Source organism: Pipra filicauda, unplaced genomic scaffold (assembly GCF_003945595.2).
Source record: "Pipra filicauda isolate LSUMZ 115617 unplaced genomic scaffold, ASM394559v2 scaffold173_size1550139_pilon, whole genome shotgun sequence".
Taxonomy (NCBI): domain Eukaryota; kingdom Metazoa; phylum Chordata; class Aves; order Passeriformes; family Pipridae; genus Pipra; species Pipra filicauda.
In genome coordinates, this window is record NW_024104251.1 from 426682 (window position 1) to 454656 (window position 27975).

Below are 27975 nucleotides of genomic sequence, written 5' to 3' on the forward strand. Positions count from 1 at the left end.
ATTCAGGAATTTTGGCTTCTGGACCGTGCAAAAAATTCCACTTTCTGTACATTACAAAACTAGCATATGTAAATACTCAACTTGATAATTTTGGCATTTTTTTTTAAACTGATTTTCTATGCAATTCTTTGCGATTAGAACTGAACCATCTATGCTGATGTTCAGAGGTAGCTGACACAAAACCAGACTACTTAGTTATCTTGTTGACGAGCCAGAGAATCCATCAGGGAAGGTGATAATGGAAGGTTTCAGTTTTTGGATGAAAGCTGGTTCTTGCATGGCTGGTTTAGAGCATGGGTGAGCCTCAGGTCAGCCTGCAAAAGGCCATAACATAGATAGATTCTGACAAAGGCAGTGAGCAATTTTGGGAAATTATCTTCCAGTCAGCTGGGGTCTTCAGCCTGCCAACATTCAAAAGTATGATCATGCATCAAATTACTTAGCACTAAGCAGGTAAAGTTCTGGCTCCAGAGAAATCAGGATTTCATCCTGTGAATTTATTATTGTGAGAGCAGAAATAACACCCTCAGGGTTCAGTCTAGAATGACTCAGAGCCACCAACATGTACAGTTCCCAGAGAGAGATAAAAATCAACACTGTGCACTGACCAGGCTAAATCAGTCCACAGATGCATCCATTAAACCTTGGGAAGGTGATGAACCAGAGGCAGAAATGAGTTTCCCTTACATGTAATATCATGTCACTGACAATGCATCAGACAGCTCCAGATGGATTAAGAAGCTAAATAACCTCAGATACAGAAGCCATCATACCCACAATGTATACACTGACAAAGAGGACCTGAAAAGTACCTTGAAGGTTAACACTTTGAAACTTTCAAAGTCAATAGCAGCAGAATTTTCCACTATTATTGTAACCTGAGCCTCATTCAGGACAGTTTGGGGAACCACTCGGAAGATGCCACCAGGTCCAACAAGGCGGAGGTTGAATTTAGCATTGGCTCCCTGTGAACAAAAGCAGATATAGCATGGTTTTCAGTGAATGATGCATTTCTTACAGCCTAGATGCTCTGATTCTTCAAACTGTACAAAATAAGAATGGGTCTTACTGCTTAGAGCCCTCTGCTTTCCATCCCTTGGGGAAGAGACTCCTAAGAAGCTTAGTTGTATAATCCCTCCAGCCCTGGTCACAAGACAGACACAGCTTTTCTTAAAATAGATTGACAAGCTTGGTTATTCTTTCAGTCATAATGGAAAAACCTGCAGCAGGATTGGCTGAGAGAGGGATCTTGTGGCAAGCAACCTTGGGCTTCGTGCCACACACTGTGAGCTACTGCAGGTGACAGAGATGACAGCACATGCACATCAGCAGGCAAGTCCTGCCTCTTCCTCGTTCCTGTTAAGGAAAGACAACTGAAGTACTTGAGCAAGGACAATGGAACCCTAAAAAAACCAGTCTTATAGAATGGTTTGGGCTGAAAGGGACCTTATAGTTCACCATGTTCCAACCCCCCTGCCACAAATAGGGACGCCTTCCACTAGATCAGGTTGCTCAGAGCCCCATCCACCAGGCCTTGCACACTTCCAGTGTTTGGTCTGTGTCTAAGAACTCACAACCTGTGAGATTTTAGGGATGATCAAGATGCAGAGTCACAAAGACATGCAATTTCCAAACAGAGGTGATGCTCCACATTTTGCACTGACTGGATTAAGCTAGCCCAGAGTTGCAGGCACTAAACCTTCTGGAAGTTGATGGACCTGGGGGTTGGAAAGGACCTCCACTTGTGCAGAATAAAATCTTACACACACACTTGTCAGCTCCAGGTGAAGTGAGAAGCCAAATCCCATGACAGAGATAAACTTCCTAGCCGGAAAGAATATGGGAAGCAGCAGTATCCAAAAGGTTACCACCACTTGTGTGTAAGCTGGGGAGAATGAGCCAGATGGTCAGACTGATTCTCTTAAACCAAACTGGAACATGAAAGAAGATGAAATGGGGATTCTTATATTTCTACCTTACAGAGAAGATGAGAAAATGAGCTGAGCCCACCACACCAAACTCTAAGTTCACCAGTTTCTCAAACAATGTCATGTTTACACTGTGACAGACAGATTCACTGCCTGGCTGGTGTCATGTTCTCCCCCTAGCATGAATCTTGAGATGAAAAATTTCTAATAATAACTTGCAAACAGGACAACTCTACTTTCAGCTGTATCCCTGGAGGGCTTGTTATGAGCAGCTCTGGATGCAGCCCGAGCTCATGTCAAGAGAAAAAGCATTCAGCAGCAGTCCCTTAAGGGAAACAAAATGACCTTGGATCCAAACTCAGTGGTCTGCATTGTTTGGTCACACAAACCCAGTCCCCAGCTACAGAGATGATGACAGGGTCTCTTTTGCTGGACACTAAAGCCAAACACACAACGCCAGAGCTCCTGAACTATGGAAAATAGTGCTGATGGCAAGAGTGGACAGTCTGACCACACAAAGTCCTCTGCACTTGGGACTGTACATGACTAGAAGAAGGGTGGCATGGGATGGGAAGAGAACTGCCTCCCTCCAATAACTGAGTGATTTCTGCCAGTGATGTCCACTGAACCCAGATCTGCTCAGAGCAAGACAATGTCTCCAAGCAGACAGCCATGGGACACAGGAAGGACTGAAGGAACAGCAGCACTGAGCCCTAAGGTCTGCCTGTTGAAGAGGTCTGGGGGAGAAATTTCTGCCTGATTTTCTTGCATGTAAAGATGGCATTTCCATCTGGCCTACACCAGACTTTGCCCACAGCTTCCTCCTCCTCATCTGTACCATCCACTCCCCCAAAAGGAAGAGTCACTAATGGCTGTGACAGAAACAGACATGTTTAATTTTTTTCCTCTCTACACACTCGTCTTATGTGGAAGGGAAAACATTGCATTCTCTGCCTTAAAAGAAAAGCAACCCATCCCCTCTAGAGCAATGTCTTACATTGCACTAGGAAGCTTCTTGAAGAAATCTATACAGTGTATTTATCAATGTTTTCTGCTTATTTTACAGCCTAACTTGCAGCCTGAATATTTTGTCAGCCTAGATATATATTTTGTCTCTAAATAGAAGAGATGGGTTTTGTTTCTTTCCTTCTGCAGCAGCAGCCCCTGTGACAATAGCAGGATAGACGTAGCACTGCTTTGAAAGCAGTCATTTATCTGCTTGCTGCAGAGCAGCAGAAGGGAAGGGGAAGAAGCCAGTGGGTTTGATAAAGTACAATACCATCAAACAGCACAATACTGAGCACAGTTACAGAAGAGAGCCCTTTCCAATAGTAATATAGTTCTCAGAAGCATTAAGCTTTTTTTCTTGTCACTACCTAACCTCAGGCTAACTCAGATGGATGTCATTCATACAGTATTTAGGGATCCCTATAGCAACCATCACCATAGTATCTACCGGCATCACAGGTCAGTTAGACTGCAGGCTGAGATGGATGGAGTCTTCTTTCCTTTTCCTTTACCTGGATAGAGTTAGTTTGGCTCTGGCATAATTTTTAAGACTACCTAAAAATATCAGTCCAGTGGGAATGATTTATCAAAGCATGCACTGCAGACCTTGACTGTAACATAAGGGCCAGAAGGACAACATATTGTAATAAAAACAATGTAAGGGTACAGACTACTGTTTCCTGCAGGGCTGGAGATGATACAAACAGCATCTTCCCTTTAGTGAAGTTACTAAAGGGATTGGAACCTCTAAGTAAATCGCCAAAGGGAGTATGTTGTTGGATATTACACTGGCAACAATTGAATGTAACCAATACTTAGGGGAAGTTCATAAGGACTGTTCAACTCCAGTTGCCACAAGAACTGGGCTGCAGGTTTAGGACCACCCTTGTCATTGACAGTATATGACAGACTAACTATACTTCTTGGTCCAGGCTCTCTGTGGTATTGGACCCTACAAGTACTGTGTCTGTCCTAGGCTTTTGGGGAATGCAGGTGAAATAGCTGAATTCCTAAAATGACATTTCCCCATCTGACAGCTCTTTCTAGTCTTTGAGAAAATAAGACAGGAAAAGTGAAAGTCCATTTACCTGATCTGAATCATTGACTGTGATCTTCAATCCCCTTAAGATTTCACCCTCTGGGGGATGCTCATACATGGTCAGTTCAAATCTGTTCTGGGGACCATTTTCTCCGTAGAACGTTGGTGGGTGGTTGTTGAGGTCGACCACACGTATAGTCACCATGGCAAAAGTGTGCTCGGAGGTGTCACCTTCCTGGCTGACTTCTGATGCCTGCAGCAGGCAGGAGAAAGAAAGGAATTATGAGGGTATTTTCTCTTTCCTCAGATTCACGTTCAGGCATTTTTCCGCATGTACAAATCACCTTAACACACTAGCTTGTACAAAGATTCACAGATTTATTTTTCTCTAAAACCTCAGTCCATTTCACACTAAAGTTTATGATGATTAGAAGATTATGGTAATAAACCAGTCCCAACAAAGCCCCAGTGAAAAAAAATCTCCTCCTAGTTTAGTGAGCTTAGTAACTCACCCTAGGTGAAAACAGTTCTCTTAAAACAAATAATCCAATAGAGGCAAGGTAATTGCTTGCCTAAAGTGTTGACAGAATAGAAAAGGAAGACAATGTTTAAATTTACTGTAGTACCACAAGTAGTTCATTGTCATGTTGCTGCAAGGACTGCAGTCTTGAATACTTTGAGAAAAACTGTACTTGGGCTATTTAGGTAAATATTTGAAAAAAGAAAAAATACATACTTTTTTTAGACTTACAATTCTAGATGAGCTTAATTTAAACTGGATATAGTTTAGACAGACAGGCAAACCTAGCTGTTTTTCTGAACCAAAATATCAAACCTATCTGGGTTTCAACAACTCCAACATGCAGCCCGATTCACTGGATTGAACCTAAGACATTTCTTCTGCCAGGACAGAAACTCTGGCTGATGTTTTTAAGCAATGGCTATCTCTAACAGGCCTTTTTACTGGGTAATACAACACCCTTTTTGTTCCTCAGGTAGATTTTGTAGCCTGCAAAAGCTCTGGGTCACCACATAGATAATTAGGAGATCAGAAAAGCTTGCAAGGGCTTAACTCATCCTGCCTCTGAGAAGCACTAGCAGACTGCAGTGAAGCAGTGTGAATAGAGGAAGAAATGGTGCCCCAGTTTAACTGAGACCCTGAGAAGTCTGTGATCTCCCAGGTACAACATGCTGCTTGAGCCCACTAGCAAGCAAGGGCCCCTGGGGATGCTACAGTGGTTCTGGCAATGTGCAAAGCCTCAAAGCTACCTTCAGACAATATTGTTCTTACCATGACAATAATATGCATTTGCTGAAGAAAACTGATTACAATTTAACTCTAAACATTACTCTACTCTCTACACTCTAGTCTTCACAATTTAACTCTACACTTTTAAATACTTTGTCTTTAGAAATTGCTTAAAATAACGCAGCCTGTCACAGGGATACCAGCTCATCAAGGTGTTAGCTCACTGAGGTGTCAACATGTACATGGCTGATCAGTGCCTCAGGAATGGATGCTGATATGATATTGAATGATCTGTCCCAGTTCTATTAATAATCACAGATTTGACTGTTACCTATCTTATCATACAGAGGTTACAAGACATTAATTCCCAGTTTAGCAATAAAATCTGGAAACACAGAGAACAGGTATCCACAGATGGTAAAGGACGTTAATTTTCTAGACTCAGAGATGAAATTAGGACAAGATGACTTCATTTGAAAGAAGTAATTTGAGATACTAAATAGGCCAAGGAACAAAAGTAATTTGTTCTGTTTTATACTACTTGGCATTCTGTTCAAATACAGGAGGTAGTTTCTAAAACAGGAAAAGTCAGCTGCCTGAAAGTGGTCACAGAACATACCTGAACTTTTAGTTCATACACTTCTTTCTTGAGCTGATTTGGGCTTTTTATCACAGAAATGGCTCCAGTTGTGTTGCTGATTTCAAATGAACCTTCACTTCCTGCAATAAAACCATGATGCTCTAGTTACATGCCACACTCTTTCTCTGAAACAAGCATGAGCAATCAACTGTACACTTCATTAAGCATATCTTTGCCACTTTTGAAAAATGAAGCATTTCTATGACTGGTCACAGTGAGATGAAAACACAGATGAGGGCCAAAAAGAGTTTCCTCTCCTAGGAATGGCTCAGTGGAGTTCTGCCCCTACGGGTAGCTGTCATCACTTTTCTCTCCCCACCCTGGTAAGGTTCCCTTCAAGCCTCAGCAAACAGGCATGCAAATTTATTTATTTATTTATTTCTATTATGCTGTCTTTTTTTATATGCTGGTTTAGACAAAAATAGACATTTGTCATTGTAATTAGCAAATGCATAATTAAGTCTCTGAGAAACAAGAACATTTCTCTCACTAATATCAGCTAAGGTGAGAAGTCTGACAATCTGTTACTCTTTCTGCAGACAGCATCTCTGGAGAAGCATCTTCTGGTCTTAAACATTTAGTTGTTAAAAAAAACTCTCAGCCTGTTGCAAGGCTGTCCTGAACAAAAAGGGGTTTTTGGAGTATCTGGGTAAACCCCAAGGTTTCTGCATTGAGGCAGAGTCTGACAGGGAGGATAGGGCTGCAGGCTGACTTTGCTACCACCACCCAGCTTGCATCGATCTGAAGAGCAGATCAGTCACAGGCTGCAGTCCCTAGAGACTTCATAAATTTGTGCTGAAGCAAATGCCAGCTTGTATTTGAGAGGCGGCAGTGTCTCATCATGATATCAGGACCCATCCTGCCATCACAGCCAAAAGCAGGCTGGTGCCCAGGAAGGGGACTGGCTGGCAGCTCAGGGGGCCCTGTCCTGCTTTGCCGAGGGGCTGTGGCCATCCCTGCACGCTGCCTCACATACAGTACTGACCACAACCAAGTGTTGAGGCAGAGTCTACCATCGAAAGGAAAAGGGAGGAAATCCCTTCAAATGAAGGAGATCAAGACTTCAAAAATAAAGGATGATGACCTGAAGGTTCAGTCATTTTTCTTTTTCTCAGTCTTAATTCCAATGCTGATTTTTAGACCATCCAATAGTATCCTGTTTTTGCTAATACCTGCAATAACTGTAACTTCATTAAAGCTCACTAGATACAACATTGAACAGATATCGACTCATACAGTGGCCAATTATTAAGATACATTGGACTGGAAAGCGTATTCTGACTGAGAAGAAGCTTAAGTCAATAGTGGTTTCAAGCCACCATACTTCATGTTATTGTCTAGGTATCTCAGGGAAATTGGTAACTCAGAGTATGTAGCGCTACATGTGTTCCTTTGTACAGCATGTTCAGAGGAAAGGAGCATTTTCCATTATTATCCCACACTCCCTGGACATGAAATGCTTATTAAGAACAAATAATTTCCTGTTTGCTGTTAGTATTTTCTTGCCCTTTGACAACCCAGCCTGCAGATATTGGAAAAATGGCTTGTAACAAATAATGCCAGTGTCTGAGGTGCAGGGCTAGAAACCTGTTGAGATCTTTTGTTCTCTTCTTCTTCAACTTTCTGTGCACTAAAGACATATTCCCTTTCCCTCTTTTCCATTTTGCACAAAAAAAATCCTTCATTAATGTGCATAAGGAAAGCCAGTTCCCTATTGTCGTATTTTCTGCTACTTATCTGTTATCCCCTTCCATCTTCGTTTTCCACTCTTTCTTGAATACTTACTTTTTTTTTTTATCCCAGAGAACCCTTTTGGTCCTTTTCTGTTTTCTTTGGAAATCTAATATCTCTCCACATTAAACTTATTTTCCTTTGACTTTTTCCCATTTTTTACACCTTCATTTATTCTCCTTAATTAATTTCCCCCTTATTTATCATATTTTCATCCTATTTGTTTGTTTTTACTGCTCATTCTACACCTTTCTTTTCACCTTTTCTCATTTTCCATCTATTGTCTTCTGCAATCTACAACCTTTTCTTTCTAAGTGTTTTCTACCTTCCTTTTACCTATCTATTCCCTTGCATTAAAGAGAAACCTCAGTATGGGTCCCATCTCACAGCCCTCTCTGTTCTCTCTAGACCTGGCTGTTTAGGTCATGTAACAAACACAATGAAGCACTTACTCCACAGCTCTGCAACTACACCTCAGATTTGTCTTATGAAGTTCTGGGATCCCTCACACTTGGGAACTGGGGTGCCTAGTTGCTAATGGAAGTCTTGTTTTGGAGGAAGAGGGAAAAAACAAAACTGAAGTTGTAGCCTGGAGTTTAGTTGAGCTAAGTTGTTGACTTCACCAGCTAATGAATCATCAATTCAGCTAAGTTTCACATTTATGCTATTAAAAGACGTGGCAGACACTTTCAGAATAGCTGATGGAAAGCATTAATCTTCTGATAACACTGCTTTCTTCCACTGCAGTGTACGCCAGTGTCGCTTCACCAGCAATATAATTTCTTCCAAGAAATCAGAGGTTTCACTGTTTAGCCACTTTAATCACAGTATTAATAAAAATGTGCCTCTAAATTCCATGTCTGGGTCTCCCAGTAAGGTCTCTCTCTTCCCAGATTAAATGATAGAGATGCTCAGTAGCAGTGAATGCATTTCCCTTTATGCTTTCTGAAATGACAAGCAGGCTACTGATGCCTAACAAATCAGCAACATTAACAGCTCCAAGCACAGTTCTGTGAAGCAGATATTAAAAGTCACTGAATTGGATCTTAGCTATTCTCTGGTAGTCAGGGCCGTGGAGTTGTTTGAGGTACCTGACATTATTTCATGAAACTTTGTCTCAGTTTTATTAAGCTCTAGCATATCCTATTCTAATTTAATGTCAGATCTAGTTTTGAGTGCCCTTCAAATTTCATACATGACAAGTCTACTCACCGTTCACGATGCAGTAATGAATACTGTTAGGCTTTCCTCTGTCTCCATCAAGAGCAACAACAGTAAGGACCTCAGAGCCCTGGGGAGAAATGGGAGATGAGAGTCTGTGTGCCAAGAACAGAACAGTGAAATTGCAATTGCATGTTAATAAACTGAATTTCTGTAAGTCTTTCTGCAGTGAGATGCTGGGGGTAGAGTGGGTGCTTGTGTTGTATGGGGAGCACAAAAAGGGCCATTGACTCCCACCCAAGTGCTTGGCTTTGCAGAATGCTGTTTCTTGGACTAACTCTGCCTTGTTCCTACATCAACAGTTTAAATTGTTTCCAGTGACTACTCCAGCTGTGAAACAGCTGCAGATCCCATGTGGCCACAGGGCTGGCTGGTCGCAGGACCAGTCGGAAGCCACAGCCAGGGACACCTGACTTGAGCCACAGACTTGGACAGGGGACTTGGAGTAACCCATCTGAAACCCAAGGTTTAGTTTGGGTCACTACCAAGAGTCACTCTGGTCCCTACTTTGTAGGCTCCTGCATGACTGTGTGCCCCGTGGCCACATGGTCTGCTGAGACACAGCAGCTGCCAAGGAGTCATCAGGTCACTTTGGTTCTACTTAATTAAGTTCAGACAGCAAAAGTAAACAGAGATCACAAAGCAACTTGGCCCACAGAACATTTAGGGCATAAAATTGTGATGAAAATGATGGTGATTTAACTGCCCTTAAACCTTCATTGCCATTCTCTCTGCACAAATAATGTGGCCATGGGCCATACATACAGAACTTGTGTACTGGGGACTGTTTGCTCATATGACTATTCCTATCAGCTCAGAGTGATGATGACTGTTACACTAAAATGCTCACCCAACTGGCAATGAGCTGTGCAATTCAGGCCTGTGAACTAAAGTGTTACTGTTTGGGGCTGCAAAAACAGGGGACATTGAAGTAACTGTCAGTTAATCACAAATGGCAACAAGGAACATTTTCATGATAACCCTTGAGTGAATTTTTCAAACGAGAGCAAGGTTTTGTTAGACCAACTGGAAATACAGAACTGTATTTATTATCATTTATGCTGGAAGCAGCAATAAAATCTGCCTACTGGGCAAAATACAGTGCAATTCCTTTGAAGGTGACAGAGTACTTGTAAATCCTAACAACTCCACCAAGGAGAAAAGAAGCAAGTTTACAGAATTAACACCAAATGTGCAAACACCACTAAAATCAGCTATTGCCTTTCTCTCTGTGGAGTTCATTCTAATAGCAAAACCCACACTGGGAAGGACCGATTCGTGCTCCCATCATTATATCATAATGGTGTAAGTTATGAGCTCAAGCTGGATGTAATTAACATTTATTGACTCCCATTTCCACAGTAAACACTAACTCCTGTGTGCACCTGATAGTTATTTCAAGATCTATATGTAACTATGCAGAATAAATCGATATACATAATATCATTGATTCTAAACACCTGCAAAGTACACAAGCATTACTTCTCTGCCCTGCTGAAATGTAACAGCCTCTGCAGTGAACTGCAGTATACATTGGAGCCAAGGACAGAAAGTAAAGACATGATCGTTCCTGAAACTCAAGGGAAGATCAGCTGAACAGTGTGCAATCACATTGTTAAACAGATCAATAGCCTAATGTTGGGTAATTTCATGGGTAGATACTGTTTCTTGTCCTATGTATGAGGAAAATTTTAATTAAATCTTATGTATCAGGGCAAAAGCTGATCCATACACAGCATCATATCACTGCTTAGATACAGAGAAAACTCATTAGTTTGCAGCTCCAAGCGTAACATGTGGCTTAAAGTCCCCTGTTGTAACTGGTTCTCCTAAGTATATCCTTGCTTGCTTGATAATCTGGTGGGTTTTAGGCTTGGGAGGACTTCCTGACCCGTTCTGCCTAGCCAACCATCACCGATCAGAAAGCATCCTGCATTTTGGAGGTGTCAGGGTTGCTTCTCCCCAGGTGATGCCCATGGGACAACACAGAGAGTCTGGGGTATTTGGTCATAAATTCTCCCCACATCTTACACAACCAATTGTTGGTACCAGAGTGATCGCAGACAGAAAATATGAGCACTGTGAGACCACACAACACACAAAGGCTTCTAGCATGATGTGTTCAGGTGAGGTAACTGGCAACTTGCTTAAGCCTTCAGCCAAGTGCCTCTGGAGGTCTGAGCTATGGAAGAGCTCTTAGTCATTGTCTGTGCTTAGACCAACATAAATGGGCAGAATCCTTTCTGACATTAATGAGAACAGAGGGAAGCCTTGCATGGCAAATTCACAATAGATGTAAATAAGAACAAGTCTGAGATTTGGTCAGCTCATTTCACCCAGGAGTCAAATCAGAGTTAAGGTCCCATTTCCAATAAAACCTGTGCTAGAAACCATAGGGCCATCCTGACTGAGATGGGAAAGGTTACACTTGTTCTCCCACAGACGAAAACCAGCACTTACTGCGAGCGTATCCTCATAGACATATCCATAGTAGGGAGTCCCGATGAACATGGGAGGAGTGTCCTGAACATCCTCCACATTGATAGTAACTGTTGTTGTGGCTGAAAACACTTTGTTGTCTCCCCTGAGCTTCCCACCACCATCCTAGAAGAGAAGTCATCATCAGGTGCCTGCAAATGTCTGCAAATCAGCTTATGGCATTGCATGGACCTCACGACCCTTCAGAAGCAGAGTTCCAGGAATCTTTCTCTCAACACATCAATTAATCTGTGCTGCCCTATTCCCTTCTCTTTCCTCTTTGTCCTGCTCCTTCTCTGATTAGGGAGACAGCTTGCAGTGTCTCATAAGTAATTTCTTATATTAAAAGTGGTTGGGCCAAAATATACAGTCATTCATGATATTTTATTAACAAAATAGGGGATAGGGAATTCAAATTTTTTGATGGGAAAAAAAGAATGCTAGAAACCGACACTAAAAGTTAGCAACTAAGGTCTACAGCTTTTCATCCCATATATTGTCTTGTCATAAGCACAGAACAATGCACAGTAGCAAGGTAGTGCATTTCTAGAGGGAAATAAACCGTGCACATGCTCAAAGTCTCTTAGGGATTCTTATGTGATAAAGTGAAAGAACAGAGGAGCTGTGCAGGCAAGAACTGTGAGACAGCCACGGTGTATAAACAGTCTGTGGGGACTTGGCTACAGTCAACTCTGCATGACTGATACAGCAGAGCCAATTAGGAAGATGACTCACAATTTCAGAAGCTTGTAACACCCTCAGTCTCAGAGCACCAGCCGGAGGTCAGTGGTCATGCTGGTGTGTGAGAGTGAGAATTGTTCAACATGTCTACTGTACCAATTCTAAAAATTCCATTTTTTGGAAAAGAGACGCTCTTTTTTTTCCTCCTTACTGCCCCAAAGGCAGCATTTAAGGCAAATTTTGTTACTTCTCCTCAAACAAACCCTGGCTAAATAAATACATAAAAAGGTTCATACATTTTTCATAAAATATGAGAAACTTGTAAGTAACAGCAAAATTGTCCTCTTTGAACCCATGTGAGTCTGTCTGTGTGACAGGTCCCCACAGGATCCTGAAAGACTTTACTTCAGAATCTATAAACTTTTAATGCCTTTTATGAATCCTCTGTCACAGGCACAGCACTGCTGGGAATGACAGTGGCAAGGGGGGATGTGCAGCAATATTTGCAGGATTTGAATAAGTTGCTGCCATGAGGTAAAAGAGAAGCGAAAGAAAGAAACACCCACAGATATTTCCAGAAAAGAAGTCCACAATTTGTGCTGTGCTGGGTCCAGCTGTGCACGGTGTCTTACTGTGGGTAATGACTGTGACCTGCACTGTCTGCCTGCTGGGAGTTTGTCCTTGTGATGGTAGGGTTGTGCCCTGGCAGCATGAGGGAGCCCTGAGCGTTTGCCTGCACTCAAAGTCTGCTGCTTCTTAAAGCCAGGGCTGCTCACACCAACCCCTCACTTCTAGGTGACTCTCCAAACACAGATGACATGAATGATATATGGGAAACCCAATCCCAAATCCTCCAGACATTGTTCAACAGCAGACACCGGTTACCTTTCCTCCCTCACTTTTCCATGTTACCCCCCACACCTCCAGGCGTTACAGAGGGAGTAACTGCTGCCTGCACGTACAACACTAGTGTTTGAACTAATCAGTCCTACTCAAACACAACACCCCACCCTCCTCTAGTTTCAGATAAGAGCCTTATACCTTGGCTACGACGACAACAAAATGCGTTCTTGATTTCTCATAGTCCAGGGTGACCCCTGTTTTGATGCGCAGCACTCCACTGTGACGGTCTATAGTGAACTTGTTAGCGTGGATGTTCTAGAAGAAAAGGAAAGAAGAAACAGCAAGAGATTACAGGTATGGAAATAAGATTGCCATAGGGATTCATCTTTTATTTCATCTGCTAAGGGAGAAGACTAGAATAATGATACGGTTTGGGTGAATAATGTATTTGATGAATTTCACCTCTGTGTGTTTATGAACAATTCATGAACCGACCACGAGCCTCTCATTATTCAGAATAAATCAGTTACTTCAAATGTAGATATTTTTAATCTTTTAGTGTTTCACTGTGAAATTTTAAACTTTGGTTAACAGCGTTCATTGCATGGAGAGAGGTAAGGAGGCTGAACAGAAAAAAAGATGAGGGGAAAAGGAAGAAGAACAAAAGGTGTTACCCCTCAGTGTTTCAAAGTTCTACAATATTAAAAAATAAGCAGAAAGGTTGCATGTATAGATTATTGTCAATATAGTGGTGGTTTGGTGTTTTTTCACAATACACAAGCAAAGTCTAAAAGACATCTGATGTTCAAAGAGGCCTAAAAAATACCTCCCTCCTTTCTTCTGAACTGGAGGTATCCATACAAACACCTCTGTTCTGGTATCCATGCACAGTGGCCACCGTCAGATAATCTTGGCCATATCAGTAGACACCACCCACCCACACCAAACTTGAGGAGAGGTTTTTTCTGTGCAACTTGAGAATTCTCAGAGACTGTGCCAAAAGACATTTTTTTCAACAAATACACATATTTAGTATCCTTTTCACCACACAAATATGTAAACTAGACATGGAAGTTTGAAATTGCTGTTCCTTGGTTTGTAGTCTATCAGCCCACTTGAAAAAGCTCTATGTGAAACTGAATCCTGCACAGACTGTATTTTAAATGGATCATATTTGTGAAATCAAAGCTAAATTTCAATAAGGTACTTAAGGTGTTCTTTCACAGTATACCCAAGCTCTTAATAGGATTAGCTTTAGTGCTATGTAAATATCTTCTAACTTGCTTCTGTATTTGTGTCCAAATTAAATATTAAAACAAATTTACTTTTGGTTTGTTGTTGGTTTTCTTTTTTTTTTTTTTTTTTTTTTGTTGCCTCTTGAATAAGGGGAACTGCAGCTAATTTGATTGAAGCTTGTAGGAAGAAGGAATATTAAGGATATAATGCAAAAAGTTGCCCTTTTGGAATTCAGATCTGTAATACAAAAATTCAGCTTTAAATACAGAGCCCTTTCAATTCTTCAGCAGTGGGCAATAACTTAAAGCTGGTGTCAAGCAGTCCCAGCTTTGTCAGTGAGAACACTTAGTACCTCATATTTCACACTGGGATCCAGGTATCAATTATGCACCAGACTGCTACACTAAAGGGCATATTTGGGTTTCCAGTGCGTTTTGCTTTCTAAAGAAAGCCATTTCATGCTTTACAAATCCCATAAGCATACAAAATTACTAGCTGATCTTGCTCTCCTTGTTGCTCCAAAGGAAGGGCCCTGCCATGAGAAGTCCTGCTGGCAAGCACAGGAGTATCAGTGACAAATCCAATTCCCCCTCCTGCCAGCTGGACTGCCCTTGGCCGCTTGCAGTCAAACCACATACGTTTTGTCAATGCTTGTTTTCTTATGCACAGTACAAAATTGGTCCAATAGGCACTAGGACAGGCCCCACCCTCAAAATCCATTTTTAATCTGCTTTCTGAGATCTCAGTAAATAAGATTTTTGAAGGTACAGACAATACCTTACCTGCAAGAAGTAGGTGATACTTCCTCCAGAACCCGTGTCTTTGTCTATTGCCTCAATCTTAAAGATACTGCTGCTGGAGGGAGTGTTCTGTGACCAGAAAGAGTTACCAGTGACACAGAAGTAGAAAACCAGGTGAGTTAGAAGAAGTGAAAAATGAGCATGCAAGGAGGCAGAAAAAGAGAGTGATGGTAGAAAGAATGTAAGAGCACTGAGGGAAACAAAGAGCAGAAAGGAAAGAGGGAAGAGGTGGAGAAGTAGAAGGAAGAAATACTTTGTAGAATAAAAATAACAGAAAATCTTATCTAAGACAGAGTGTATCCTATTCCCATTGTAGTCCACTCTAAAGTTTCTCAGTGACTCATATCTTGGACCTTACTCCAAAACCAGCACACCTTAAGTACCTACAGACTTATTCCCTAAGTTTGAAGTGAATATTAAATATCTACCCCAACCCTAAACCAAAAGAATGCAAGTTAGTCCTGCACATCTTGTTGTTTTGCTGAAAACATACTAGCCCCTCTTTACATCCTATAGAAATACACTTCCATTATGCAAAGGAACTTCACCAACCTCTGGGACTCCGACTATGTAAGGTGTATTGATGAACTCTGGGCTCTCATCATTAGCATCCATTACAAGGATCCTGACTTTTTCAGAAACCTGGAGTAGAATATAAAGAACACATTTATGACTCAAGCTGTTTTTCAACATGTACCCATTTATTTGCCTGCTAAGCTGTAGTCAAAGGCAATGACAAACTGTGTTGCAATAGAACATCTGTGCACTACCAAGACTGAGCACATATAAAAGAATACAGAAAATCCTCTAATCCAGAAGAATTTCCTTTGTGGAGAACACTCAGATACCTCAAAACTAAAGAATAAGCCTCAGAGTATTTTATAAATTACAGATTGGGTCTGATTTTCAAGGATTTTTTAATTTCTTTATGGCATTCAAGATACCATGACACATTTTATGGTATATATAAAAGTTGGTACTTGAAAGCCATGAGTATTCATTTATGCCTTGTTTGGTATCATGATATTAGGTTAATAGCATGCATAATCTGGATTTACAAATACATGCTACTAATATCTAACAATCCATTTTAAACAAAACCTGTGTTCTCCTGTAAAAAATTCAGAAGCAAATGTATTTGACCAACAAAGGCTCCTAGTTATTTGCAAGTAGACATGTGGATGCAATTCCATTATTTCCTATTTACAGAGGTTGCCAGGGTAGTTTTGCCTGTAAGATGCTGGCACCTCCCAAACATTTCTAGCAGTTATCTCAATTAATTTGTTTGATATGAGGAGGAGTTCTAGTGTTATCCAGTCTTGTGGATAGTAAGAAGGTCCTGCTTTTTTGGCACCTCTAGTAATGAAGCCCATGTCCTCCTATTGGCAGACTACTATACTGACTGTAACAGCATCAGTCCACAAATTGAAAATGCAAAAAAAATTCGTGGAAGTAGGAATGGATGCTTGTGCAACGCCTCAGATAAGTCCCTAATGATTAGACATGATCAAAGCTTTATCCAGCAGCAGACAAGAAAACTCCCACCACCTTAGCCTAAGCAAATCTTCTTAATGTCATGCTAGAGAAACACTGTGGAGGTGGAGGGACAGTCAGTTCTTGGGTCCCCAACACTAGTTCCTATAATATCATGCATTTCTCCAAAAAGCCTACGGATCTTTCTTAGGCATGAATCCTACTGCAGTGGCAGGGAGACCTCATAGGAAGCTGCTGCAATTCTGCAGTAATTCTGCAGGCCACTAAGTTCATCTTTCAGCTCACACCACATTGTAATTATCCTCAAATAGCTGAGCAAGGAGATGGAGTGACACTTGAGTTACTGTGAGTTCAGTTGCTCTTGGAACAGGAAGTAAAACTCTAATGACATTATGTTTTCTGATAAAATGAGGTAGTCCCTGCAAGGTAATTTAATAAGAGGAGGTATGTGGGGACAGAGAGTTTGACAAGCTACAGCATAAATACTTACTGTACTCAGGCCATCTGAAATACTGACAATAACTTCAATCTCATCTTCCTTCTGTAAATCAAGAAAGTTCCTTTGTTAGAGAGATGGTGTTTGCCCTGATTGTAAAAGGGACTGCAGATTTAAATGTGTCTAGGCAAGTAGATGATAGTAGCAACTAATCCCACAAAGCAATCACAGCACAGGCTAGGAAGACCCCTCAGAAACTCCACCTCTGGGCTCCTTGGACCTTCTGTGGCTACTGTCCCAGAATGTGACCTGTTGTCACACAACAGATCTGGGAATCCCTGTTGTTCTGTAAAGTGCTAATGAAAATCTTTCATCTTTTCCAAGAAACATTCCCTTAAAAAGGTATGGTTGGTTCAAATTTTTTCTGTCTCAGCATGCAGTATTTTGAAGGGTTTACCAAGTACTGTGTACCTTTCTCTGTGAAGGAGATGTGAAGGATTCAATGCCTGTGTTCCCAGAATAAGGTTGCCTTTAGGCCACTATTGCTGGGAACATCTTTAACCCACATGGTTACATAGATTAAAGGGCTGTGATGAACTAGAGAAGTGTCCTGGAACACTGCTTACACAAATCTCTACTTACTCCAAATGACAGGAAAGTCCCCTGTCTGAGGATTTGAGGACTGTAACTGCCCCTAAGCTCTTGAGGGGGTGTGGGTGGGAGAAGAGAGAAATAAAGAATAAACTTCTCTTTTGACAAAAGCTGGACAGATAGCAGCTGAAAAATTTGATAGCAGTGTTAGTGGTACAAGTCAACTGGAAAACTACGTGATGAGTGAAGTATCATGTCTTAGAATTGCAAAGTGTATTACATGATTCAGATGAAATAAGCTGGCATTGTCCCTCAAAGCCACAGATCAAATTAAACTGAGGAAAGCTCTACAAAAACCTAGAGTGGTGCCATTTGACTGTACCTCTCTGTCAAGCTCCTCGATCAGTGTAACATTTCCAAGGTTCTTGTCAACAGAAAAGTAGCGTCTTGATCCAGCTTCATAGGTCAGGTCATATGTCACAGGATCCCCTTCTGGATCAGTTCCATTCAGAGTGTACACATGGGTACCTGAAAAATTGACATTCAACAGCATTTCCCTGTGGTTGCTTCAATCAGTGAATATTTCACTAGTCTGTTCCTTAGGAATTTTTCTACCCCATGACAGGCAAAGGTTTTGCGAATCAAACCCACCTTCTGGGAAGTATGGATAAGCAGACAGTTCAATAGTCCTGATGACCACCTTTTAGCCAACTGGTTAAATCAAATTTATGAGTGCTGGTTTCTGTCCCTTCAGGCCCTTTCCTGTGGAACTGAACCTACATCAATACTGCTCACATACAAGTGTTTACATAGGTGACAAGCTCTCGACTAACTCTTGGCCCAAGTGAGCCAAAGTGATGCTGTTGTACAACTGGGTGACAATCTCAGCAATACCAAAAGGTTGTCACAGATCTCTGCTCTGTGGGAACAAGAGAACTGCAAACTAGCAGGCAGAGAATCTGGCAAATGAAGGGAGTGCTCCTGCAGGACTGGACCCAAGCTCTAGAACTCAGGAGGCGCAAGGACATTTTTAGACTTTCCCACTTTCAGAACTAATAGATGTAAAACTCTTCTTTCCTACTTTACTCCCCCTCATTAGCTTTCTCTTATTAAATTCTCTACTTGATACACCCACTCATGCTCATACCAATGAAAAAGTTTTTCAACTCATCAATGTACTTCCTTCACAACCAGGGGGTAGAGATTGTTATTTCTATTTCTAAACATTTGAGAAGCTGGTGCCAGTTTTTCCAGTAAACTGACTTTGTGTATCATAAATGATACTTCCTGGGGGAGTTATAACACTAATGTTTTCAAAACATGGTAAGAGTGTTTATTAGTATTATTTTTTTTAAATTCCATGTCTGTCATCCTCCTGTGCATTAATACCTTCATTCAAATAACTTCAAGCACTTTAGAAATACCAGTTAACTAAACCTGAAATATAAACCACTGTTGTTGCTTCCTTCCAATCCACTGTGCCTTGGGTAAATTACCTGATATATTCAAGTGGTAGAGGTTAAGCACAGAAACTGTGCTTTACATCTAATGGAGTCCTCTGCACTGGAAATACTGTAGCCAAGTGACTCACTGGCTAGTAGTGGGTTTTGTTCATGCATGCAAATCAAATATAAGATGGAAAGATCCCTGCTAAGAAAATCAGCACAAAGCTAAGGAAGAACACTTTAAAGGGAACCCAGAAGACTTCAGTTTTAAACTGTTCTGGCCCTGAGTTTCAGAGATTTTTAATTCTATACTCAAAAATCACAATCTTTTTCTCGTCTCCTCTCTGCAGTGGCAGTGGGGTTTTCCCCTGACCTGATCCACAAGCTTCTGTTTAACTCTAGGGCTTTGGCTGATGTCGTGCCCATAGCACTCACAGGTCAGCTTCTCAAATGTTTCTTCAGTTTTGCAAGGCAACCTTTCAGATCTCATTTGCTTATTCCTTGGCATGCAAACTGTGAAGCTGCTTGGTGCTTAATGGACATGCAACATCCAGGAATGAGTGGTGATATTTAGAAAACATGGCTGTCTTCTTGGCATAGCAAGAGATTATGCCAAGCCATGTGGAATCTGTTCTCACTTATGAGCAAACTCTCTTATGATAATTACCAGGGCAATATTTGGGCAACTTAGTACAGAAAAGTGTTCACATTGCAAAAATCAGTGAACCTACAGGAGCACAAACAACAGATCCTGTTACGAGCTGGTTCAGCCGGCCAACAAATAGTCAAGACTTGGAAAAGAAGTTCACAAAACTACAAAACACTTTCTACATTTCTCTTTCACTTTTCCCACAAAACAGAGTAGAAAATAACAACACACTGTAAGTGTGATCTCTGAAAATTATTAGGGAAACACAATGAGCAGTATGATGAGGCTTCTCTGACTGCAACAGCTGAGCTGTGTAAGTACAAGGAAATGCAAAGAGAGGAATAAACTGGGGCTAATTTAAAATAGTGTCCTGAAAGGACACCTACCTCCTGATATTGCTGTCTACATACGAGACAGATATTTGAAGACTTCTGAAGGTTCTGCAACACCAGCATTGACTCATTTATTCTTGTTTTCCAAAAGCTTTGTCTTAATATCTCAGCTGGGGGCCAAAGGGAGAATTCAGGTGTCAACTGTCAGCATCTGAGTGACACTGTTATTAATACACTGCTTTTCTGCAGCCTTTTTTGGTCATTAGTTGTTTCTACTTCTTACTTGCTTTTCTGCCCTTCTTATCAGCTTTTCCTGTGCCTTTCATTCTACGTACCTCTGCCTATCCTGCCTGTTTCTAGCTCACACAATTGTCTTTGGTAGCTGTTGACCAGTGTTGTGCAGTGGAAAACCTCACATCTGAGGTCTCTTGGAGCCTGTGAGCAATGACCAGGCACAAAGTTTAGTGCTGTGGCTGCCCTGAAATACCCATGCTGGCAGTACACCAACTATAGACCATTCCTCAGGGATTGCAGGGCTGGAGAAAAACAGACTCTGAAAGTTTATGTGAACACATTTGAACCAGGGCTTGTTCTTCCAATATCACAGTTTTCTTTCCTACATTTTCTATGAATTGTCTTATAAGCAAGACAGGATTTTTCTTGCTGTTAAATGTGAGAAAAAACATTAATATTGATACAGACTGAGATTACTGAGGTTTTTGAGCAAGTAATGATGGACATCATTGATCTTTAAACTGGACCATTTGCTTTTTAGCTAAAGCTGATACTTCATTTTTCATAGTACAGAACACTTCTGTGCCTTTTCATTGTAGATCAAAATTTATTTCTAACTCATTATAATTCCTTATTTTTTCCAATTTGTAATTTCACTGCACAGTACTCTCCATATCATTAACACCCCCGGGAACACTTCTCAGCACAGTGTTAATGTCAATTAAAAATCTCTTCTCAGTGTGCTGCCTCTACTTGCTGAAAAGGAAATAAATGAAAAAGACAGATAAAATCTAATCAGTGAATACCATGTAAACAGCCTCTCCCTGTCAGAAACATATGGGAACAGAAAAGTCTTTATTGGGGATATGGCAAATGCCATGTAAGGGCCCCAGCTGGAAGAGCAGGATGGTCTGAGTACCTAGGGGATGGTGCAGCAGGCTGAGAGAGGGGAGTCCCAGGGAGCTACTCACTGCTTCCTGCTATGGCTGCTTCCCAGGAGCAATGCCAGGCTTTCACTCTGTTTTCCTATTCCATCCTAAAAAGTCATTTGCTCTCTGCTCCTGCCACTCGGGCTAAATGGCTGTCCCATGATGCCATTGCTCTATTTTACTTCAATTCTGACTCAAATTTAATCACAGCCAGCCTCTGCCCACAAGCTCTGGGGCTGGTTTTACCCTCTCACTGAACACACACTCTCCCTTTCTTGCTGTGCAACACTCAGCAATCAAATCCCCCTCATCAGTTAAACAAGCCAAGCACATTTTGGACTCATGCTTAGTCCTGCCATTGCCCTTGCCACCACAGCTGACATCTGTTAACAAGATGCTGAGAGGGATATCCATGGCCACGTTCCCAGGACAGGATACCTCTGTTCCCAGTGTCACAGCAAATACCATCTTGCCTGGGGTTACATGCCTGCTCTCCACCTGTCCTAGCCAAGGGTCATTTCCCCATCAGGAAAGGAAGTGGACAGTTAACACAAAGCCTACAGACGGCTATTTTACACTCCAAGTTCACCCCAAGCAAAGAGGAGCACAGGTTCCTGGAGGACATGGACTACACACCATGGGTACCTCAAAAATGTCTCCTTTCTCATTCACTGCCAGCTACCACTCCTTCCAGAGCATACCCAGGCAACTCCTGCTCCCTCCCTGCACCCTGGTGCACCAGCTGGCTGGCAAAGCGGCGACATGGCCAGGATCAGCAGCTCAAAAGCCACAGCTGCTATAGCAGCAGTTGAAACAGGCCTTGCAGCTGCAAATGCCTGCCGTAGGGAGAGGGGATATTGCAGCAAACGCTCAGCATGGGGCCTGAAACTTCACCCTACAGACAACAACGTGTCCCTGCAGCACCCACAGCAACCAACTCCAAGGAGAAGTCATTTGAGGGCAATTTTCTGATGTATCTGCAGTTTCTCTCACAAGACTTAAAACAACATTGGAGGCTGTAACACCTGCAAGTCCTCATCACATCTCTGTGCAGTGTTCAGCTTTGTGAGGGGCTTTGCTCTGTGCACTGCTTGCTTTGCCGCACTGGCGCAGAAGGCAGGCTGTGCCTAACACTTCTGTTCTGGTAGCCTCCCAGCTTTCCTAGGAGTGGATCAGGGGGATAAAAACAAGGAAGGAATGGCAGATACCCGAGGGGACAAGGGGACTTCTACACAGAGAGCTGTGACTGATGTGAAGAAATGAGATCAGGAGCATGTAGGAACAGGGTAAGTTTGAAGGATGGACGGAACTGAGGGGGTCAGTCAGCCAGTGATAGGTGGCTGGCAGCTGTAGCTTTGATCAAAGAACTGCCACTGCACACTGGCTTTTAATAGGGGGAGGCAGTGCTCACTTTGGGGGCAAGGGTAAAAACAGAAAGGAAAATTCAAGGATAAGAGGCATGCAGAAATCTCCAGAGCACTGATGATGGTTGGGCTTTGAGAGAGTAATGAACTTAGGCCTTCTGAGCATGCTTCAATCCCCTGCCCTGCAGCTGTTCCCAGCCCCACTCTGTCCCCACAATGAGGTCTTACAGGGATTAAGAGGTAAGATGAAACAAACAACCTGAAATAGCATCCCACTCATGGCTTAAGACTTTGATTAGGAGCACACACATTTTGCATGTACACAGGCAACTCTCCACAAAGAGCTAATTACCCACCTGCCCTGCCAAACAGCCACAAACTACAACTGCTATTGCAGTTCATAACTTTTCCAATTCTTCTTAAGCCTGGCACTGGAGGGGGCTGCTGTCCTGGCTCTTCTTACCTTAAGGGGTCTCATGCTCTGCAGCAATAAATAGCACCTGGAAATCTGCAGATACTTTCAAGCATTCACACAGAAATAGTATTTGCTGGTTTTATGATAACATGGTACAATGTATGCAACTTGGTAGACAAGTATCAACTATCTGTAAATAAGCAAAATTGGACAAGGGAAAAGAAGGTCAAGTTAGGGATGATATGAGCATGGGAATGAATTTGATGTGTCCATGCAGCTGCAGCACTGCAATTTCTTTTTCTACAGTCACACAGAGAATCCATTGTCTCCTTTCAGTGTTCCAAAATGTTGCATGTCCCTTGCCTGCACATGCCTGGGAATATAAGTAACACGTACCACTTTGTAAACTGCTTGCAATCTCAGCAGGGCCAAAGACTGTAAAATTTCTGGAGGTTCATTAAAGCTGCTGTCCATGGCATTGCTCAGATCAGACACCAGCTGCTGCCAAGAAAAGCATCCTGCCCATAACTCCAATTTTTATGTAAGGACAGAGAAGACCTAATAGCAGCCTGCCCATTTTTGCAGAACATAAGCCCGAGTGAAGCCATCCAGAATCAAACATATGGAAGTTTTAATTCCCCTGTTTTGTCACTGATCATCCTGCTCAAAATGAAAAGATGACTCCTGGAGTGTGGATGCCTGGGACTACACATGGACATGGGAGCCCAGATTCCTTCTCCTGCTTCTGGAGGAGATTGGGGCAGAGTGCTGAAGAACAACAGCCTCCTCTTCAGTGCGATACCCTTCACTGGGGCCACAGAAAAGGGCCAGCCTGGTAGACATTTAGCAGGGGCAATGTGTGAGCCCTCCCTGAGCCCTGGCACAAAGCTGACTGTGGTCTCATGTGAACGCTGGACTGTTGCCCCGTACAAAGCTGAATGCACACCCAGCACTGCAGCACCGAAGTGTCAGTTCCATTTGTGCCCTCCTCTGGGAGCCTCTCTGCCAAAGCATTCCCGAGGAGTGGCTGTGCTGGCACGGGCAGCAGGTACCAGCAGCAGTTTACATTAAGCAAACCCCAAGCAACCACACTCTCATGGAATATCCAAAAGTGCTTTCAAAAGAGAGGACTTTGCAGTACTCATAGCTGTTTGGCAAGGTGTTCTGGGAATTAGCCCAAAGAAGCACTGGCAGCTGCGTGGCAAAGCAACCACACTTGAACTTCTCAAAAGTAAGGCCTTATCTCCCTTTTCCAAGGGTTTCTACAGGCCCTTTGGAGCTTTCAGCAAGAAGCTGCTTCTCTCTTGTTTTTTAAAGCACACTTATACATCAAATTAGAAGTACAAGCCAGCCAATTTAAACAGATGTAAACACATTCTGGATGAAGCCAGCAGGCATGATGCACAGCAGGACTGAAGACAGAGCAGCTTGAGCTTTATCACTGCTGCAACCAAAGCACAAACTCTTCAGGGATGTCTGTACACCCAGTCTAGTTGCTAACGTTACAAAAGCACATGCAGAAGCCCATCAGGTATTCCTCATTATTCTTACTCTGGCTAGTTACAGGAGCACTAACACAGCTCTGATCTCTCACACTGCTGTTTTCTATTGAGGCATGCACCCTCTCCTTTTTTGGCCGATGGAGCCCCAATCAGAAGCAGTGGGTGGAAATTAGTGCTGTACTTCGCTGCTGCAGGGAGTGCTGTCATCTGAGAGACCATGTGGCGCTGCAGTCCTGACAGGAAGGACATTTTGACTGTGTTGTGGCTCTGTGCCATCTTTAGCTCCCCATCCCCATGCAGGTGGCTGAAGGCTCCCAGTGGTGGCAGGGAGAGGCTGATGCTCTGTAAATGTCTGTGAGCTGGCACCACATCAGGGAGTGGGAGTTTGATGGCAAGCAAGTTGCACTGCCTGCGGTTTCAGCGGTGGAGTTGGCAAGCACCACCCCAAACAAACTGAGCTGGGGTCCCATTTTCTGGCTGTCTGGCATTACAAGCCTCAGCTATGCTTAGACAAGTGATTCCACTGGCTAATCTTACTCCAGAAATCAGCAGAACTGTAGGGATTGCCAAGACTGAGCAAGTGTAGTTTCCATGTGAATCCAGGCAGAAGTACAGCAAAAAATGCAGCTCCTTGGTCTGCCTTTGGCTCTTACAAGTGCCACTACATTACTCTTGGCCTTCAGCTGAGGTTTCCACTTGAGCCTGACTAAGCAATAGCAAATTCCTGCTGCATCATAAGCAAGCTCTTTTTAAGTTCATCAGCAAGATGTGTCACTTCTATGCTACATGCCGCCTTCTCTCCCTCGTCTTCTCAAGCTGAGCAGGTAAAGGAGAATTCCCAATCACCCTCTCCCCGTGCTGTAGAAGGCCCAGCACGGTTCTTGTCTGGCGTTAACACCACTGGGTCAGAAATGGAGACTTTGAGCAAACCCAGGCAGCTGCTTCCCAAAGCAGTGAGTGACCTTGGTTTTGTTTAGAAAGGTGTGGGTGGCAGTGTCAGGCTTCCACAGGAGGCTGTGCCCTCTGATCCCTCCTTCATCCTCACCTCTCCCAGCTGCCTAAGCCCTGGGAGCACTCACTACAGAGCCATCTCTCTCTATGCATGAGGCAGCTAGTGAAGGGGTCCTCTGGTACTCAATTTGCAATAAGTAAATATTTTTCTGATTTAGCCTGTAAAAGCTACAAACAAACAGTAAAAAATTCTAAACAAAACCTCAGTGCAAAGTTTGAAGAAAAGGTGGTGTTCACCACTGTAATATATTTTACCTGTAATTTTTTAAATGTTAGGAAATTATTCTTCTCCCATGCAAAATAGGGATTATAAATCATCTTTTGTTCTTATTTTTTCTTAATGCAACTACAGTTTAAAGAAGATAGACCTGCATCAAAATGCTGAAATCTGAAAGCTGTATCAATTTTTGAATTTTCTCTAAAACAAAACTAAACCTTTTTGAAAACCATCAGTTGTTTAGACAAAGCAATTTTCACTGCAAGTGGAAACATTTTCTACCATTTGTACTGTAAACATGAAAAATTTGATAACTCTTTAAAGAAAATCGTGGCTCTTACTTTTCAGTGTACAGATTCAATGTACAGAAGCATTTACAGGATTGGTAAGAAGCCTCTCACCACTGTGAATTTATTTCTTTCCACAAAGGTTCTGTGCTGTGAAGTTATGAATAGATTGGTGGACCAAAAAAGGGGAGCTAAAATTCATGTTTTAAATTGCAGCTACAATTCAAACATGTCATTTTAAATTGAGGCCAATTAGAATCTAGAGAGAAAACCACGTAGGATCACAGATTATAACAACAATCTACAACAAAATATATATGTTAATCATAAGAGCAAGCAACTCCAGTTTCACAGTTTAAACATACTAATTTTAATACTGACCAACAGGTATGTCCTCTGAAAGGCTGAGAAGTGCCATGTTCCCGTTCGTGCTTCTGGCTCCATTATCAAAGAAATAGGGGGCATAATTTGCCTGAACTGCAATTAAAACAAAACAGAAGCCAAAGAAAAGCATTTTATAGGTGGCAGTTATTTGGCTGACTCAGTTAATTACTTGACTCTCAGTAAACATGAGCTGTTTTGGGAATACTATGAGTGCATAACACACCCAGTTGCTGCAATGGACTCTCAGAACTGTATCTGTGTGGATATTTTTACTTCTACATGCCACTGTGCCAGTATTCACATAGCAGGAAATCGAGAGCGTATGTTAAAAAAAACCCCAAACAAACAGAAATAAAACAAGTAGCAAGATCTCTCTAAAAAGTCTCAACCACTTCCAGACAGCTTCACTGAAAAATGAACCTTTTCATCTTGTCATGACTGCACACCTCTCTCCTACTCTACACATACAAGTCTGAAACTCTCCGGTGCTTTGGTACCTTAGCCAGTATTCTTACCCAGTGTTCTAAGCACATTCTGTCTTAAAATTATGCCTACTATTGCATGAGCAATTAGCCATAATTAAACAGTTACTTACTTGCTGCCAGACAACAGCAAAGTTAAAAAAAAAAAACAAGAAACAACAAATTAGTTGTCATTCTACTGACTGACTGTTAGAGATTCAAAATAGCCCATTTGAAACAAAACTCCAAATACATAAACACAGAGGGTAACATTTGCACAGGGATCAGTTGCCAAGGAAAATATTTCAGGACAACGTTACCACATCAGTAAGGATTACTACGGGATTTAAGGTTATGTTTGTATTCTCCTATATTTTTACTTAACAAACTGATTATTGTACTCACCCAGGCAAACATGCACCAAACTGAGAAATAAGGAGGGGTTGAAATGCCTTACATGCTTCATCCCACTGAAAAAAGAGCCAATTTCTTCTCTGTTATAGGGGCTTGGGGTTTTTTTTCTCTCTGAAATGTCCAGGAAAGTGTCCTTCAGACTGATGTAGTGCAGAAATGTGCGAGCGGCAGTAACAGATGCTAAGATGTTAAGCGGATGACACGTCTTAATTTCTGAGGAATTTAAAGAAGCTCCTTCCTACCACCTAATTAGACCAATTACTTTGCAGGGAGCTGTGGGACTCATCTCCGAGACAAGATTTGGAGGAATCAGTGTAACTCTCATAGGTTCTGCTGTTAGTACTGTATTTGTGCTGACCAAACACAGAAGTCAGGGAGAAGGTAAAGTAGAAATTTGTTTTCTTTCTAAACTCTGTCTTTAATTGTCTAAGCCAGTCCTCTATTTTTGAGAGCTAAAAGAGGATTCTTTTTATTTTAGCTTTGGCAATCTTGAGAAACCACAAAAAAAGAAAATCTAATATTAGCAACAAACAGTAGACATGATTGTTACCATTTTAAAGAAAACAATTACATTTATGATAGCAAAAAACCTCCAAACACAACATTGCATAAATTGCAATTAAATGCAGAAATCAAAATGTTCTTCTCATGAGCTGGCCTGATTATTTAATTCTTAAACTGCACGAATTGCTGAAAGCACCTCTTAGTTTCAGCAGGCAATTTTTAACCAATATACTGAAAAGTGCGTTTAAACATAACACATCAGAAAAGTTAACAAAGTAGCTTTTTTTCATTGCTTGTTTTGGCATATAAAAGGTGTTTGCACTAACTTAAAATATATATCATCCAATATATTATAGGGCTAAAAATCAGCCAGCTTGGGAAGGTGTTCACAGATAAAGTTGCTTAAAAGGAGCTCCATTGTGGAAATACATAGCTTCTGAGCAAGTATATGT

At 41.9% G+C, this 27975-nt stretch overlaps 1 protein-coding gene across 1 annotated transcript in view; it reads right to left on the bottom strand.

Annotated features, from left to right (window-relative positions):
* The window catches only part of CDHR1 (cadherin related family member 1), a 44742-nt gene extending 17510 nt beyond the window's left edge, over positions 1–27232 (bottom strand). Inside the window, exons 1-12 of the mRNA XM_027720670.2 lie at positions 27011–27232; positions 26142–26237; positions 17758–17903; positions 16839–16889; positions 15407–15496; positions 14837–14923; positions 13017–13133; positions 11277–11420; positions 8808–8886; positions 5844–5944; positions 4025–4228; positions 813–965 (exon numbers count right to left, since the gene is read on the bottom strand). Coding sequence (XP_027576471.2) covers positions 813–965; positions 4025–4228; positions 5844–5944; positions 8808–8886; positions 11277–11420; positions 13017–13133; positions 14837–14923; positions 15407–15496; positions 16839–16889; positions 17758–17903; positions 26142–26237; positions 27011–27071 — 1329 coding nt within the window. The 5' untranslated portion in view covers positions 27072–27232. The remainder of the gene's footprint in view (positions 1–812; positions 966–4024; positions 4229–5843; positions 5945–8807; positions 8887–11276; positions 11421–13016; positions 13134–14836; positions 14924–15406; positions 15497–16838; positions 16890–17757; positions 17904–26141; positions 26238–27010) is intronic.
* Between the last annotated feature and the right edge of the window lie 743 nt (positions 27233–27975).